Source organism: Orbicella franksi, chromosome 8 (genome assembly GCF_964199315.1).
Source record: "Orbicella franksi chromosome 8, jaOrbFran1.1, whole genome shotgun sequence".
Classification (NCBI taxonomy): domain Eukaryota; kingdom Metazoa; phylum Cnidaria; class Anthozoa; order Scleractinia; family Merulinidae; genus Orbicella; species Orbicella franksi.
In genome coordinates this window covers 10,775,286-10,791,125 of record NC_138152.1, presented here as the reverse complement: position 1 = coordinate 10,791,125, position 15,840 = coordinate 10,775,286, and the positions used below count along the sequence as shown (strand labels likewise).

Genomic DNA, 15,840 nt, shown 5'->3' with positions numbered 1-15,840 from the left:
CGTATTTCTTATACGTTTAACACTAACGGCAAGTTAATGTTTAAAACGAACCATGGTTAAGTGGCATGTTTTGATTTCCCAACAGAAACACCTTTCGAGATACGATCATTACGTTCCATCTAGAGTTCTGGCACATTTAAACAATAAAACAATATTTATACCGACAGGTTATAACTATATCATGCATTAAGAAAGAATGCTTTAATTTACTAATATAACACGGAGGTTTTTACCCTAAATTCCCAAGGTAATTCACATTAATTTGTTTTGATTTTGTCTCGCTACGCTTAGTGATTGGTTTAAAAGCCTAGCGCCACATTTTCAAGCAATCCTAGGTAAGCCTCGCTCGCACATCTTATCTCGAGTTCGTATTCGAGCTCACTATTGCTTCAGTCGAATGTCTGTGTCCTTTTTGATTAGTCAAAGTGATTACCTTGGTTGTCGTTTTACCACAGTCAGTTAAAAACCTCTCTATGAGTTGAACATTAAAATATTTTGGATAAGTCATTACTAAACGTTGTATTGTACCTAATGTAATTTAATTAGTATTGCACTAAGATGGCATTGGACCCCAGTGTAGCGTGATAGCGCGCAAGTCATTTGTACATTTTGAAAATTGTATTTAGATTGAAAATTAATTGGTTTCTGCTGAAATGTGTAAGAGAACTAATAACTTCGTGGGATGCAAATGTAACCAGGAAAGAAATTGGGTGGGATAAGGGTTAGTTTCATTCTCAACTTGAATTTTCATTTAAGTTAATTTGTTGCTATTTGAAATCAATCTACTTTTGCATCATAAACAAATTAATCAGCAATAATTCCAACGCTTTTCTTTTGACTCCTAGTGCCTTTTGTCGCACGGAAAACTTGACAAAAGCGCTATCATGCTACTGGCCCTTTGAGTAACTTTAGCGCTGCGGTAGATATAACTAAACATACATGTGTATGTATACCTTAGTTGTACTAAACCCATTAAACATTACATTATTTTGAGTAACAAGGTGAATAATAATTACTGTTATAATAATAAAGAGTCCTTATTCATAGTTTTAAATAGACGTTAAAACTTACAAGGTACTTATAGAGTTAAAAACTGTCCCAATAATAACAATTTTTAACTATAATCCAACTTGTAAGCAAGGCAATTTTGGGCATTTTGTAGTTTCTGCCAGAAATTGTCTTGTATACACTATATTTAAACTGTAAGGCAAATGAGAAAAGTTAGAAAGGAGTATTGATATTCATTACTAACATGTGCAGAATCAAGGTACTGGACGTATATCTGTAAGTGATAATTGTCTGTTTAAATACCTTACACGATGTTAGCACTACAGCTTAAATATATTTACAAAATTAAAGTGAGGAATTTGATCATTCCCTGAAAGATGCCTGTCTGTGGAAATAACTTCGTTGCCTGGAGTCTATCACAGTGGAGTTAACTAAGGAATATGAAGACTAAGATTGCGAAATAATGTCCTAATGACGTAAAGCAAAATCCTTGAAGAATTAAACAAAGTTTAATGTAAATCGATGTGATAAAAACTGAAATTTTCACATCAATCTGATCAGAAAAGTTGAAACACCAAAAGGAATTTTGAGACAGATGTTGGGCTAAAAGAAAGAGGAGACTTACAAACTGAATTGTTTCTTGGTTAGATTACCGAAGGAAGAGTTTTTTTGATAGATTGAGGAAACAGGCAAAATTTCTGGAAGAGATTTCTTTTGTTGGCCTCTTAATATCTACATTATGTACACACAATTTACCAGCTCAACATGCTGCAACAGAAATCAGCAGCCTTGGAACTTTCAGAGATGAGATAATTTCTTTTGTAAAATCCGCCATATTGTACCTTGAGAGTTCTACCACCGTCATTCCATATCAGCCGGCATTTTCAGCCGCGCAAGGAATTCGTAATTCTCTCCTCTCTATCCGTCTTGTACATGCAAGCGCCGGACGCTATCGCATTCATTGGTACTACGGCGGCTAAAACCGTGAGCCAAAACCTTAGTCACGCCTTGTGTAAATATTGCAAAACGTCACCTGCTTCCTTTCATAAATCTGACAAAACCTTAGTGGTTTGTCTCTTTGAAATGGCCACTAGTGTGGCTTAAATGCAGGCGTTGAGTGTATGTTTGTAAAACTACCTGAAGAGATCTACTACTAGTTTAGTGTTTAATTTTAATTTTAAAAAATGTAAACCAAATTTAAAAAGAGACAAAAAATTGTAATTTAAAAAAAAAATTGAAAAACTTCTCGGTCTGCTTATACTACAGAAACTAGGCTGTGCTACTTAGTTAAATTTACGAGAAGTTACTATTTTATACAATTGCAAATTGCTTGTATAATGTCTGGGATGTCAGCAAATTTTTAAGTTTGACTGTTGTCTGGGCAATAGCCAAACATGTTTACTAAAGAACTTTTGGCATTCCCTACAGGCGATTACACTAGATACATTTTTTGAGAAACCAAATCGAACAAAAACACAGATAAACATACATACAACACAAAAGTTAACCTACACGAGCTAAAAACGTGTATATTGTATATTGTATACTGCTTATAATTTCAATCAAAACTGGTTAAAAAGTGTTCAATAACTTTTAAACAAATTCAGCTAAACCGATAGGAAGAGCAGTTTTTAAGATAGCACAAAGTAATGGTTGGTTTTGGCAATCAAGAAAAATTGTTACTCTGGCTTTCATATCAAATTTCTTTTGAAAGTCTCTTGTCTTGAGGAATAAAAGTTATGAAAGTTTTAAATAACCCTCACTTTTCACAAATTATATACACGACTGAATATTGAAAAAATTATCAGATTTTAAGCTTTTGTAATCACACTCTATTTCCTTCTCTATAAACGAGAGCAAATGGATTGCTCAAATCACCCAAAAGAATAGACCTGCTTTGATTCAATATCTTTACTGCAGGGCCAAACAAAGTTCTCAGAAGCTCTCTTAGAAGACAAACTGTACAAAGTTATAACAAATCAACTTGAGCAACTAATTTCTTTAAAGCCTTTACTTTTGTTAAGAGAAAGCGAGTTACTTTGCTAATGCTATTCGCATTGATATTATTGCTATGCATCTACTAGCTCACTGTGCAGCGTTACAGTGTCTTGCCTAAAAAAAAACAGCCGTCTTATGTCACGCCGTCAAGTCTTCTCCCGAGAAACGCCTGAAACTCGATGTGCATTGTGTTTGTAATCCAGGTTTAAGAGTTGATGGAGGTTTAAAGTTTTCTTTCGTGGGTAAAGTATTTTCTTTGCTCATTTTTAGAGGACTTAGAGCTTGTAAGCCGTCGTCAAAAGTTGAGAGAAAAAAAATGGCTGAAGTTTATAAATGGGTAACACTAATTTTGGCCCAGCTTGGTCATGTTTTGAAAAAATTAACCAGGCCATGGTTAAGTTTTACTGTAGGTAATCATGTCGGGAAGTAATATCCCGCTTGGCACTAAGAGAGACAATGATCTAAGTCTCTTGCCACTACTATTCAACTGAAGCTAACTGAAACATACACATGCTATGACCGGATTAGTCAGTACTGCAATATCGGACAGGACAATCCCTCGGGTGTGATAACTTGTAGATATAATAGGAGCCGCAGTTCTTTAATTGAATGGGGAAAAATATGTAGCAACAGGTAGACTTATGAATGCAGACTTTTCTTGTGACTGTACCCTCAGCCACTGTAGGATGACCACCACTCAACCAGACAGGATAGACTGCATCACAACAGAACCGCGGTGGACATGTGGTCACCATTTTTGTACCTGCAGCTCCTTGGAAGCGATAACAGCCATTGAGGGTGTTCTCACATTTGCCGTCACCTTGTGTTTCGTAGTCATATCGTCTTTTTGCATCGGTCAGATTTTGGTAATTTTGCCAGTGACATACATCAACTAAAGGAAATACACAAATGTGTAAATAAATATGTGCTAAACACAGAAGACATTTGACATATGTCGTCTTGTGTTGCGTAGTCATATCTTCTTTCCGCGTCTGTCAGATTTTGGTAGTTCTTACATATGTCAACTAAAAAAAACAAACAAAGTAATACGTAAATAACCCTCCCCTGATCCGTAGATACCTCTGTCGTGCTGTGTCGTTGGGAGTTACTTGTAGTTTGAATACAGTCACTTCATATATTTTGTTCAATTTTACATCACTTTATTACATCCGGTCATGCACAAACATTTCTATATGATTTGTCTTCGTTTCCATTTTTCCTGGGAACAAGGTTGTTAAAAAATCTCGCCACCGAAATATAGCTTCTACAATAGGTATTAATTACCACCTTTTTGTCTGTTTATACGAGAAAATCTTCATATTTACATTTTAAATTTCCAGTTCAAATGTTGTTGGGTAACCTGTATGTAAGCCATAGCTGAATAAATTTGTCCTTCATGCGAAGATATATATCGGCTCTAATTGCGAGAACATCGCAATCGGCGTCAGGGTTTCTCCACTAAGGTATGTTTACTCTCTGGCATTGGATAAACCGCTGGAGGAATACCATGTGGGATACTTTAACCAACTATGTAGTGGATTCTAACTTCATATGGGTTATTTCTTATTTTATCCTGATACATGCCTACTTGTTAAATAAGATTCTTAAATGTGGCAAACCGTCCTTACATAACGACAAATAAAGTTTTTAACTGTAGCTAATTAAAACAGAATAGAAGATATCCCTACTAATGATAAAACTGTGTTGCACCTTCACAAATAGCACCGTTCTTTACAAATCCATCTTTGCACTGGCAGTTGTACGATCCATTCGTATTCTTACACTCAGAGTTTCCAACAGCATTACATGGGTCGACCTGTGCAGCGCACTCGTCGATGTCTAAAAACAAAGGGATCTAAGTGTTACTATTTCAATGTCACAATGGATGGTTAAGTGTCCCATTACGAGCATAAAAGGGAATTCTGGTGGAAATAAACTACTTTACACATTAAAAAGGCGAAAAAAAGTATCAGAAAAATCTCAAGAGAACCTTGTTACGAGGGAAAATAAGTAGAATTGGCGCCTTAAATCCACTCCAAAGATTTTACAGTTCTAAAGTGATGACACGGCATATAGAAATATCTATAGCAGATACATTTTATTAGAGTAATCGTATGGCTGGCTAACGGGAAACTTTCAGTGATCTCAACCACACAGTACTGCCATCTGCCCATCGATTGTAGGTGTTTCATCCCTGTTACTTGCATGTGGTATTACCTGTTGTTATCTACAGCGATTATCTCATTCACAGTGTTCCAGTAAAGTCTAGTGCGCAGCTGCAGTTGAATTCGTTGACTCGTCTAAGTAACTAACTCTTCGCATCATTTCGCCTCCACCTGCCCACAAAAGGTGTAAAATCGGCCCTGAATCGAAGCCATACCCATGCGGTCAATTCCCTATCTGTCCCCCCTTCACCAGATTGGAGGTTATGACGATGGAACTACACGCCCTAATGTGTTTAGCATGTGTAACTTTGGGTCGTGTGTCCGTTCACAGGCAAACTTTTACAAGGAAATATACTGTAAAGAAGGAATTAAAACATTTCTGCTGGAAAAGTAAAAACGATGGAAGTTTCACAGCAGCTCGTAAAAAAGGTTTATCTTTTGGTTTCCTCGTGGCAATAATAGTCAAAGACGACTTTCTTTTTGTTTTCCCTTTTCCAGTGGCTGTCAATTTTTAGGAAATACACCTTTTTATTGGCTCCTAATCGTTTGTTAACATTGCTGTTTTATTATTTACACGAACTACTACCTGTTTCACATTGTGTGCCATTAAATCCTGGTGCACAGCTGCAGTTGAATCCGTTCACTCGGTCTGTGCAGTTCCCGCTGTTCTCGCAGGGATGACTTGCGCAGTCATCGATATCTGTTTTAAAGGGATAAGGTAGAAATTTAAAAACGGTCATACCATAAAATACCACGTTAAAGCTTTCTCCGATATAAACCCTTCTATTGGCTAACAAAGATATTATTCCCGATATAAGCCCCCCCCCCCCCCGCCACCCCCCGCCGATACGAGCCCATCTAATGTGTAAATCACATAACGTTCTGGTCCTTTCCAGTTGCTCCAGTCACACTAGTGTTTTAGAGATGTTTTTGAAACATATTCTCCGTTTACACAATAAGTGTATTATAAATGTAATGGTATATTAGCTTTAATTCGTTGGCCAGATACGTTACAACTCCTCGTTCCGAAACAATATTTCTATTCGCTTATAGGCCGCCCGGAAATAAGCCTCCCCTGCCCGTCTTTAAGCCCACCCAAATCCCTTATGAAGTTATATGAGCCCAGGGCTTAAACGCAGCATTTTACGGTATACGACAAATCCCACAGCAACAATATCTGCAAAATAACCAAAAATGCATAAGATCGTTTATCGGCCCAGATTTCGCTCCTTAGAGACTTGGATAGGTCAACTGGATAGAATTATGGAGAAAAAAGAAAGTTTTGGAGAAAATGTGCTTTTCTTTAGTCAAAAATGCATAAGCAAAAATATCTGTGAACATCGCTGTTTTATTATTTACACGAATTATAAGGTTGGTGATGTTATCTGTTACGATTACCTGTTTCACATTGTGTCCCATTAAATCCTGGTGCGCAGCTGCAGTTGAATCCGTTCACTCGGTCTGTACAGGTTCCGTTGTTCTTACAGGGATGACTTACACAATCATCGATATCTGTTTCAAGGTGATAAGGCAGAAAGTTAATAACGGTCACATTCGATAGAACCTGCAACAACCAACAACAAAACTATGCTTGAAGTTAAAAGATACAACACTGCAAACAACTTAGAAAGAGATTCAAAATCGTAGAATATCAATGAAAATTAACTAGTTTTGGCTTTTGTTACCTGTTTCACATTGTGTGCCATTAAATCCTGGTGCACAGCTGCAATTGAATCCGTTCACTCGGTCTATACAGGTCGCGTTGTTCTTACAGGGATGACTTGTACAGTCATCGATATCTGTTGTAAGGGGAAAAGGTAGAAAGATAATAACTGTGAGGAGAGAAAATCAGATTATTTAGTATATTTTACATATTCGGTTAAGACATATTTGTTTTAGTTCATTTTGCATTTCTAAGTTACAGTTTCCTATTCCAGCTCATTAACCGTAGCAAACACCTGTTTTTGTTGTAGATCATACCTGTAATAAGCGCTGAGCTGTAATTACTACCTGTGATAGTCTTTTTGTTGAACTGTTATCTCCCTTTATTGTTTTGAAAGTTATTAATGTTGAAAACTACAAATTCCGTTACAGCTAATCGAGCTTCCTGAAATGTATGAGATAACGTTTAGTTGAGATTTTTTCAAAACTTTTCGTAAACCTTTAGAATTGTGTTTTCGGCTTAAATAGCCGTGCCTTGTAAAATATTCTTTTGTTACGTTCTTGGATTAAAATGATATCGTTGGACCTAAGTGTTGAGTGCTGTTGGCGGCTCTGAAGATATTTCCCTTTAACAGATTCCGGTCCTGATCCTCGCAACCAGAAAGTTTTCACAAGTTTTACAGAAGTGCTTTCCCAGGCCAAAAATCTATTATCACATATCGGTCATATACAATAGAACTTTGCAACAGCAAAAATATATGTCTCTGCCCTTTTCAAGCAGTTTAAAAAATAAAAGCACAGTAAGCGACATAGAAAGAGATTAAAAACTCCTAACATCCGAGGGAAAATAAATTTTGGCTATAGTTACCTGTTTCGCATTTTGCGCCATTAAATCCTGGTGCACAGCTGCAGTTGAATCCGTTCATTCCGTCTGTGCAGGTCCCGTTGTTCTTACAGGGATGACTTGCGCAGTCATCGATATCTGTTTTAGAAGAAAAGATTGAAAGGATTAAAATGCAATAGCTTCTGTTGATATATTTGACGTAGCCCAGCCCGGAGCAAATAGGCAAAAGAGATCACTAACTAAGTAACTTTTAAAATTTTTGCTTTTTATAAAGAAAAACAAAACATCTTTATCAGATATCCATCATCATCATAATCCAGTCAGGGAATGGCAACGGATCTGCTTCTTGAAATATCTCTGTTCCACAAACAATTTCTTGCTGGGTGGGAATCTTCTGGTTCTGAGCACCCGCTGTCAGTTGCACGAGGAAGATAGAGCCTGTTTGACTGTTAATTATTAGTCGAGAGAAGATAGCAGACCTGAAACCCATCTTTGTAGCTCTCGGCTTGATGACCTTCATAAATGTTATTGCTATTTTAACTCTAAACAAATAGTTTTGCGCGGAGGGAGCCCGATTGGGTTTTAAAGCTAGGCTTCTTCTTTATGAAGAGCATCTCATAGATTAAACAGTCTATGTCCATGTGTTGAACGTTATTTTCGCTATGGGGACGTTTATTGCGAGAAGGGTTTATTAAAACTGACAGTGCTGGTTAGATTACATTAATAGAAAGGTGAAATAACTTAAATGTAAAAGTTCGTAAAAAAAATGATTTACCGCCAAGGTTGTACGCATCGAAAATATGCCTTATTTTGCAGAATACAGAGTCTCTAATCATAGAAACAGCCTGGAAGTTGAGGCATTTTATAGCGCGTAGATGAGGCTTATTACAAGAGGTTTCTAAATAATCAATCGAAGTAAAACCCCGAACGTCTAGTTACCTAGTTTAGACATGTCACAACGAGCCAGGACTACCTCGTCAGGTTTAATTGAATCGAACCAGTAATTACCGCTGACTGCATCTTCTCCTTCACTCGCCCGGATCTCGGCGCACGACTCAGCTGGCAACTCGGCAACGGATCCAAGGGGAACTAAAAACAGAAAAGTCAAAAACATTGTTTTTTTCTCGGCGCTTTTCTGTCATTACTAAACACCACTATTGTTGAGCTCTCTCGACGAAAAGCTGCGGGCTTTGTTCGTAGTCCTCGGGATGTAATGAGATTCTGGGCACGCCTGTATACGACACAATTACCATCCTCAAAAAAAGATAGAGAAGAACTGTTCAAAGAAGAGCAATACCTCTTTTCCTGAATCGTTTAATATAGAAGCGATGGCTGTCCGGAACAAAATCTTCAGGTCTGGCTTCTTTGGTGCGGTTGTTCAACTCACATATGCCTTGACTGATGACGTAGTTAAAGCTTTGACATCTGACGTCATCATCACACTTGTCTAAACAATTAAGCCAGATTCCGGTCTTCTCCTCGATAAAGGTATGGCCTTTTAACATCATGCCGCGGATGGAATTTTCGCCTCGAATTATACACTGCTGAGCGTCCAGTTTATAAAACATCTGAGACATCAGAAGCACCGCGATGGTCATACTTCTGTCAGCTTCTGAAACTGTCATATGGAAAGAAAAATATCGAGTCTTGCGTAATATGATTCTTGTACTTTATATAAAAAAAATTAACTGTTAGATGCAAGCGAGCATCTCGGTCTATTATAGCTGAGTATCAATGAGCACAAATAGCTCTGAATGGCAGCGACACAACACGCCATCTCTTATTATACGGTGTTGGTTGTAAGCAATCCTGTAAGTAATCTTGAAATAAATGTAAAAAAGACTATAAAATAATCATCTTGAAGCAGGTAATAGTCTTTACTTGAAACGTATTCGTCGAATTCTAGCCCTATACAGACAACGAGAAAATGAAATAGAAACACAAAAGGAGACAAGAATATCTCAAACAGAGGTGCTGCCTCGATCCGTTACATAATCTCAGTGCCGCTCTTTATCTAAGTAGCGGCTTGTGACGGAATCATTGAATTTAACTTCAATTTGTGAGAAAAAAAGTGACAAAATAACGTTGCGTCCATAATAAAATTGAGAAATTTGAAAACACGGACTATGTTTCTACGGTTAGTCTTACCGTCTCCTCTAATCCTTTTCGGAAATGCTCTTCGAACAGAAATTTGAAAACGCCGGCTTGTGTTTTAGTGTGGACGGAAAACATTTTGAAAACAGGGCTTTTCAAGAAGGATGACATCACGATGATCAAGCGATTTCCCTGTCAGAGTTTTCCTCAAACACAAATCCAAAATGACCGGTAATTGTTGCGTTTCCAAAGTATTTCCAGCGTTGTTTCCAGTCGCGAAATTTCGGATTTCTTCATATTTTGCCCAAATCACCTCTATAATGAATTGTTTTCGAAAATACCCTTCAAAGGCCCTGAAGCGCTTTAGTTTTTTTCGAAATCCAGGAAAGTTCAAAAATCGCCATTATATCTGCCAGCCGCCGCCGAAAATGGCCGAAAATTGTGCATTTTGTTTTCGCTCGTACAAATCAACGCGAACATGTCTATCAATATATTTTGGCTAGCTCAGAATGCATATTTTGCTGTTTCTAAAGCATTCATTTGATTAGCAAAAGCTCCAAATGTTATAATATTTTAGGCCGATACAATTACCTTCATAGAAGCTCGTGAGCGAAAGGGCTAATTTTAGCTAATTTCAATACCATCAAAAGCCCACTGGTGCACAGAATTTGAAGTCGAAACTGAAAAAGTACCCCTCAAGAGACATAAACGTGTGGTACATTTTGTTAAATTCGTCATTCGTGAAATCAACATGGAACTTGGCCAGCTACTTTCATCAAGAGCAAAACTAAGCGAATTTGGAAACCTTTTTTCGTCAATAACGCATACGTATGCTTGTAATTTTTTTTTTTCCTTTTAGATTGACCACATGATTAGCTTTTGCAAACATTTGCAGTTAAATGAAAGTAAATGTGACTTCCGCCTATGTTTTTTTTTTTTTTTGAAGGTGACAACTGTAGCACACATTATTCGTTCAATATCGGCTGTTTTAATTTTTGTGGAAGACCCACAGCCGAACCTGACTTCAAGAGAAAAAAAAAGACATTTTTAAAGGTGGAGCTTGAGTAAACAATCGATTACAGTTGCATCCATCACGTTTGGCGTAGACAGCACAACCGTTTCACGTAGACAGGTACACTCTACTTCAATCAAAGCCTCTCAACTTGGAAAATGGATCGTCTGTAAACGGTGACAATATTGATGCCACTGACTTGAGGTTTAATCCGTAGGTTAACTTAAGGTTAAGTTAAAGCTCACTGGCATTGTTACGAAATTATAGTGCAAAACGTAACGGTGAGAGAATACACGAGGAGATGTAACACTTTTGAAAACATTCACGAAGTTATCGGTCCGAGAGACAGAGTTATCCTCGTCCGAGAGACCGAGACAATTATCAAGAAAGTACCGCTTCCTGTGAAAGCAGGTAATAATTCTTATTTTTATTCCTCTTAAACTGCGCGTCGTTGGTCTCTATATCTGTTTGGTCTCTGTCTTATTGATATATTTTGATTTTGTTTGATCATTTTTCTTTTAAAGATAAAAGGATTGAATACCAAGAAAATATGGAAGTCATATTTCACCCCTACTGATACCTCTCCAGAACGGCCGTCTAGAAAGGTTCGACTGTATTACCGTTAATAAAACGCGACATCCTTCCTATTCAACTTTAAAAAACAGGGATATTGTTCGTGCTTTTGGCATAGAAACGCAGCGGGGAAATGGCTGGGATGGAAAAAGAAGGCCTACGAGACACTCGTCTTTAATGGATACGTGTTGATAATTTACGTACATATTCACTCCTGCTACTTACTTTTTGAAAACTATATAGACTACACAGTCAAACCTCCACTAACAGCCACGTCTCCACAGCGGACTCCTAGTCTACAACAGACACATTTTTTGTCCCGGTGGACAGCCACACATTCACTCTTATTTTTGCCTCTGAAATGCGCAAAATAAGGTTACAGTACATAATGCTTAACTATTTTATACCGCCTAATTATGGATGTAGAAGTTTGCTATGTCAATAATTGCGAATTCTCAAGGTAAAACAAAGGAAATTTTAGCTCTTCTGAGTGGCCGATTTTTCTGCTAACTATTTCCCGGCTAACGAGGTATAGATATGGGCACTCTCCATTCGACCAAAAAATTTCCGGCCAAAAATGTCCTGACTTTGTGAAACCTTTCCAAGGAAATTTCCGTTCCATTCGCGTCTGTTTCGAAAATTTCGGAACTTTTGGTTTTGTGGCAAGCGCCCATATTATAGTCTATATAGTTTAGCAGAAAGCAACAGGGGTGAATATGTATGTAAACCCACAGCGCGTATCTGAAATCTGATGCCCTCTAGGCCTCCTTTGTCCTTTTTGTATTCCAGCCCTATCAACGGTGCATTTCTTTTCAAAAAAATTAGTCATTGTGGTTCATGTTCTCCAGACAACGCAAAAATTGGTCATTTCACGTCGTTGTTTTGTAGAGGACGGCAAGGAAATGTACCAAGAATTGTAACGCACTCGCACAGCTATTGTTTTGCTCATTAAACCTTTTGTTCAGTGACGTTCCAAATGTCGTTGCCGTCGTGATTTTCTTATATTCCCTACTCTCACTAACGCTCTCTATCTAGGGAGCGGTTAGTGGGGGAATCATTGAAAGTTACTTCATGTTGTGAGAAAAAGAGATGAAAAACTCAGGCTGCGTGCACACTACAATGGAGAAATTTCAAAACACGGCTATCTTTCTATGGTTAAGACTACCGCCTCCTCCAACCCATCATGAAACGTTCTTCAAACAGGAGGAATTTCAAAACACGGCTATCTTTCTAAGGTTTAATCCATCCAAAATGACCGGCTGCGTTTTCCAAATTTTTCCAGCGTAGCGTGCAAGGAAAACATTTACTATGTTTTTAGGTATGCTCTGTTGTATTAATAACCTGTAACGCTGATGTTTTTGCTGGAAAAGAGCTGGTTAAATTTATTTACGCATCCCCTTAACTTTTTGTTTGCTTTCTTCAACTCACTGAATCCAAGATATCGCTCACTTAGACAAAAAGAAGACAAAAAAGCTCAACAAATACACAAAACGAAAGAAAACAAATGAAACGCTTGAGTTCGCTCGCGCAAGAGAAAACCATATACTCGCCTATAGACCGCAAGATACGTAAACAACAAAGATGATTTCCGCATAATTTAACTTAATTGAGGGGTTTTAATGATGACATACGGTAATTTTACACGGTGAAGAAAGTGGGTATTTCAAATCCACCTGTTACTGGTAATAACTTCCTTTTTTAATTGTCGAGTGCTTTCGAGCACGTAAGAAGTCGTTTTTATTTTGTGACTACAGAAATCAAACGATAATTACCTTTATAACAAAAGACTGACCGACAAAACTGTGACACAACTCATGGGCATAAAGTTCCTATTTTTGTTTGTGATTAAATTCAGATAATATACTTCTTAACAACAGCATTACGTATAGTAGGATATGTTCGTTATGACTATAACAAGAAAGCCCGCATTTCGATTATTTGCCGTTTAAACTCCAAATTTCCGTGCCTTTCAAAGGTTTTTGAAAGATCTGTCCTCAAAGATTACACAAAATGCGAAGCAATGGGTGTCAGATTAATTACCTTGCCGATTTTATTAACAAAAAATGCAGCATCATCCTTTTTTTTTTTTTTTTGGCGATAGAATACAAACTAGACACGCATTTCACAGATCCCTCTTCCCATCTAGTGAGAAAATAGCTGGTGTTGATATTCTAGCTTCCTCTTCGTCTTTATTTATGTGCTGACAGAGAATTATTTTTAAGAACCGTGTTTGATGCTATAAGATAAAAGCGAGTAGCAATTTCTCGTACGAACTGTTGTAAAGAGTTATGCGTCGGCAATCGTGTTAAAAGGCGCTGTTACACTGGGTTATAAACATGCCTCGCATTGCTGTAAGGAAAACGTGCGAGACATGTCCAATTCAGGGAGTGTTGCACTTGACAACGCCTCGTTCAATTTGCAATTTGCAAATTGCGTCGTAGATGCGCAACAAAATTGTGAGACAAATTACAAATAAATTCCGCTAGATTTATTCAAACGTTATTTCTGGAAAACTTAGCGATGATGCTTGAAGAACTTGAAATCTACATGAAAATGGTTTTCTTTATCTTACAGTATTTTGACATTACAACTATCGGCTTTAAAATACCAAAGAGTGCTAAATAAACAAAGCTTCCACGAAAGACAAAGAAGACAAAAATGACTGAGCTGCAACTTTTAGAAGTTTAGTTTCCCAATTTATCACAAAAGGCTGTGATCTAGATCATAGTCTCTTAATTATCACCATCGTTACCATCTTTATCGAGAAAACTATTGAACTAAATAAGTACATTTATATTTTTGCATGAGTCTTATCTTTTAAACTTTTCGCGTATCGTCAATTAAGGACCGAATTCGAAATTGCTTTCGCAAAGAGACAGACAGGAGATAAAAATGTTACCAAAAAAACATATTTTTCTCCGTTTTTGTGAGTGATTAATGAAATATCGTGTCAGTTTTACCTGAGAAAATTTTATCATGACAATTTTGCGTGATCTTTGCGAATTCTAACTGAAAATATTGACGGTGTTCAGACAAATCCGGACAAACTCAAATTCTTGGTCGAATTGGAATTTTAAAATGTCGGTCTTCATAAAGATAGCAAAATAGGAGTACCCGGAAGAAAACATGACCGAGAAGAAGAGGTTGAAGAGAAGAACGAACAACAAACTCAACCCGCTTATGAGGCAGAGTTTGGGATGCCAGCCCAGACAAGCTGATGTTAGGATACACTAAGTAGGAGAGTATAAAACGCGATTTAAATGGCTATCAATGAAAATGTAAGACATTTTGGAACTCACCCTCCGCTTGCGTTGGACGAAGCATTACTGAAATCGATGACACAAAAACGAGGAGGGCAGAAACATTCATTTTTAAACCGCAACGAACGTCTTCAGTTCTCAAGTCTTATGGAAAGTCTGGCGTTGTGAAGTCGAAATAACAGCTCATTACAAGTCAACACTGAAATAAGAGATGGCGTGTTTTATCTCTGTCATTCAGAGCTATTTCTGCTCATGTCAGTTTGACTCCTCCTACTTTTACTAAGAGTTCCCGTTTAAATTACCCACTTATTATGTGAACAAAATATTTCTACCTGCTGGTTTTTCAACTAAGCTTACAGGAAGAAATTCCTTCTTGGGCTCCTTTATTTTAATAATTTATTTTTCTTCGGCTTGTTTATGAGTGAATGTTTTATTCCAAAGAAATATACGTTCCAAACTCATGTTTTTAACAATGAATTTCCTTGGCACTCACCTCGTTCCCTACCTTTATTTTTGTACTTTATTGAAAATTTAAACATTAATCTCGCTGTTTTTCCGCTAATATATTGTTTTCTAGTTCAAGGTGGCTCGTGATTAATCAAACTGAATATTGAATAATAAATCATCTATGTTAGGACGTTATTGCAACTTCGAGCTAAGCTTATAATTAATTCAATTTAAAAAGTAGTAATGATAATATGACTTTTTAATAAATAGGAAGAATGTTGAACATTATATTCTGCAGGCCTCCATGCACATAAGATGGCTACAAGTTAGTTAAATGCCATTCACGAAATTGAATTTACATCATGCTTCATCAGTATTTTTACATTTTATGTCTCGTGGGAAATGGTAAGATAGTATATTGAGCTAAAGCGGCCTTCACACGGCAAACTTAAGTTGGCAAACTCGTACCTTCACACGTCGAACTCGCGTCAAATCACAACACGCGGTAATTTGCAACATGGCCGACTTAGTGCAGTGGCACTCACGTCGAACAGTGAAACAGGAGAAGAGAAGAGAAGAGACAGAAAGGTTTGGACGAAACCCAGTTTGTCCGCTGGCTCCTCCATTTTCTTTTGTGTGTTTTTAGTATCTTTGTAGACTACAGATGAATCGTTTCACACAGCCAGACAATTGTGAACCTCTTCGATAAATTTAAAAGTGGCCTCATGTTCATCTTGAATTGCGTCCGCCACTTTGTGAAGTGTTACGCAAATAAAT

At 37.3% G+C, this 15,840-nt stretch overlaps 2 protein-coding genes across 2 annotated transcripts in view; both read right to left on the bottom strand.

Annotated features, from left to right (window-relative positions):
- Positions 1-15,840, bottom strand: part of LOC145495875 (uncharacterized) — a 297,135-nt gene that overhangs the window by 159,211 nt on the left and 122,084 nt on the right. The window lies entirely within an intron of this gene.
- On the bottom strand, positions 5,724-14,913 carry LOC145495925 (uncharacterized). Its single transcript, XM_081475525.1, has 5 exons — positions 14,656-14,913; positions 8,975-9,295; positions 8,617-8,766; positions 6,570-6,683; positions 5,724-5,871 (listed from the first exon to the last, which is right to left on the bottom strand). The coding sequence occupies exons 1-5, from the start codon at positions 14,723-14,725 to the stop codon at positions 5,738-5,740; spliced, it is 789 nt and encodes a 262-aa protein (XP_081331651.1). The 5' UTR covers positions 14,726-14,913; the 3' UTR covers positions 5,724-5,737.

Coding starts and splice junctions, on each gene's coding strand:
- LOC145495925 (XM_081475525.1), bottom strand. CDS start 14,725: ATGAATGTTTCTGCCCTCCTCGTTTTTGTGTCATCGATTTCAGTAATG. Junction 9,296..14,655: donor TCGTCCAACGCAAGCGGAGG/GTGAGTTCCAAA, acceptor TCCATATGACAG/TTTCAGAAGCTGACAGAAGT. Junction 5,872..6,569: donor TGGGACACAATGTGAAACAG/GTAATCGTAACA, acceptor CCTTTAAAACAG/ATATCGATGACTGCGCAAGT.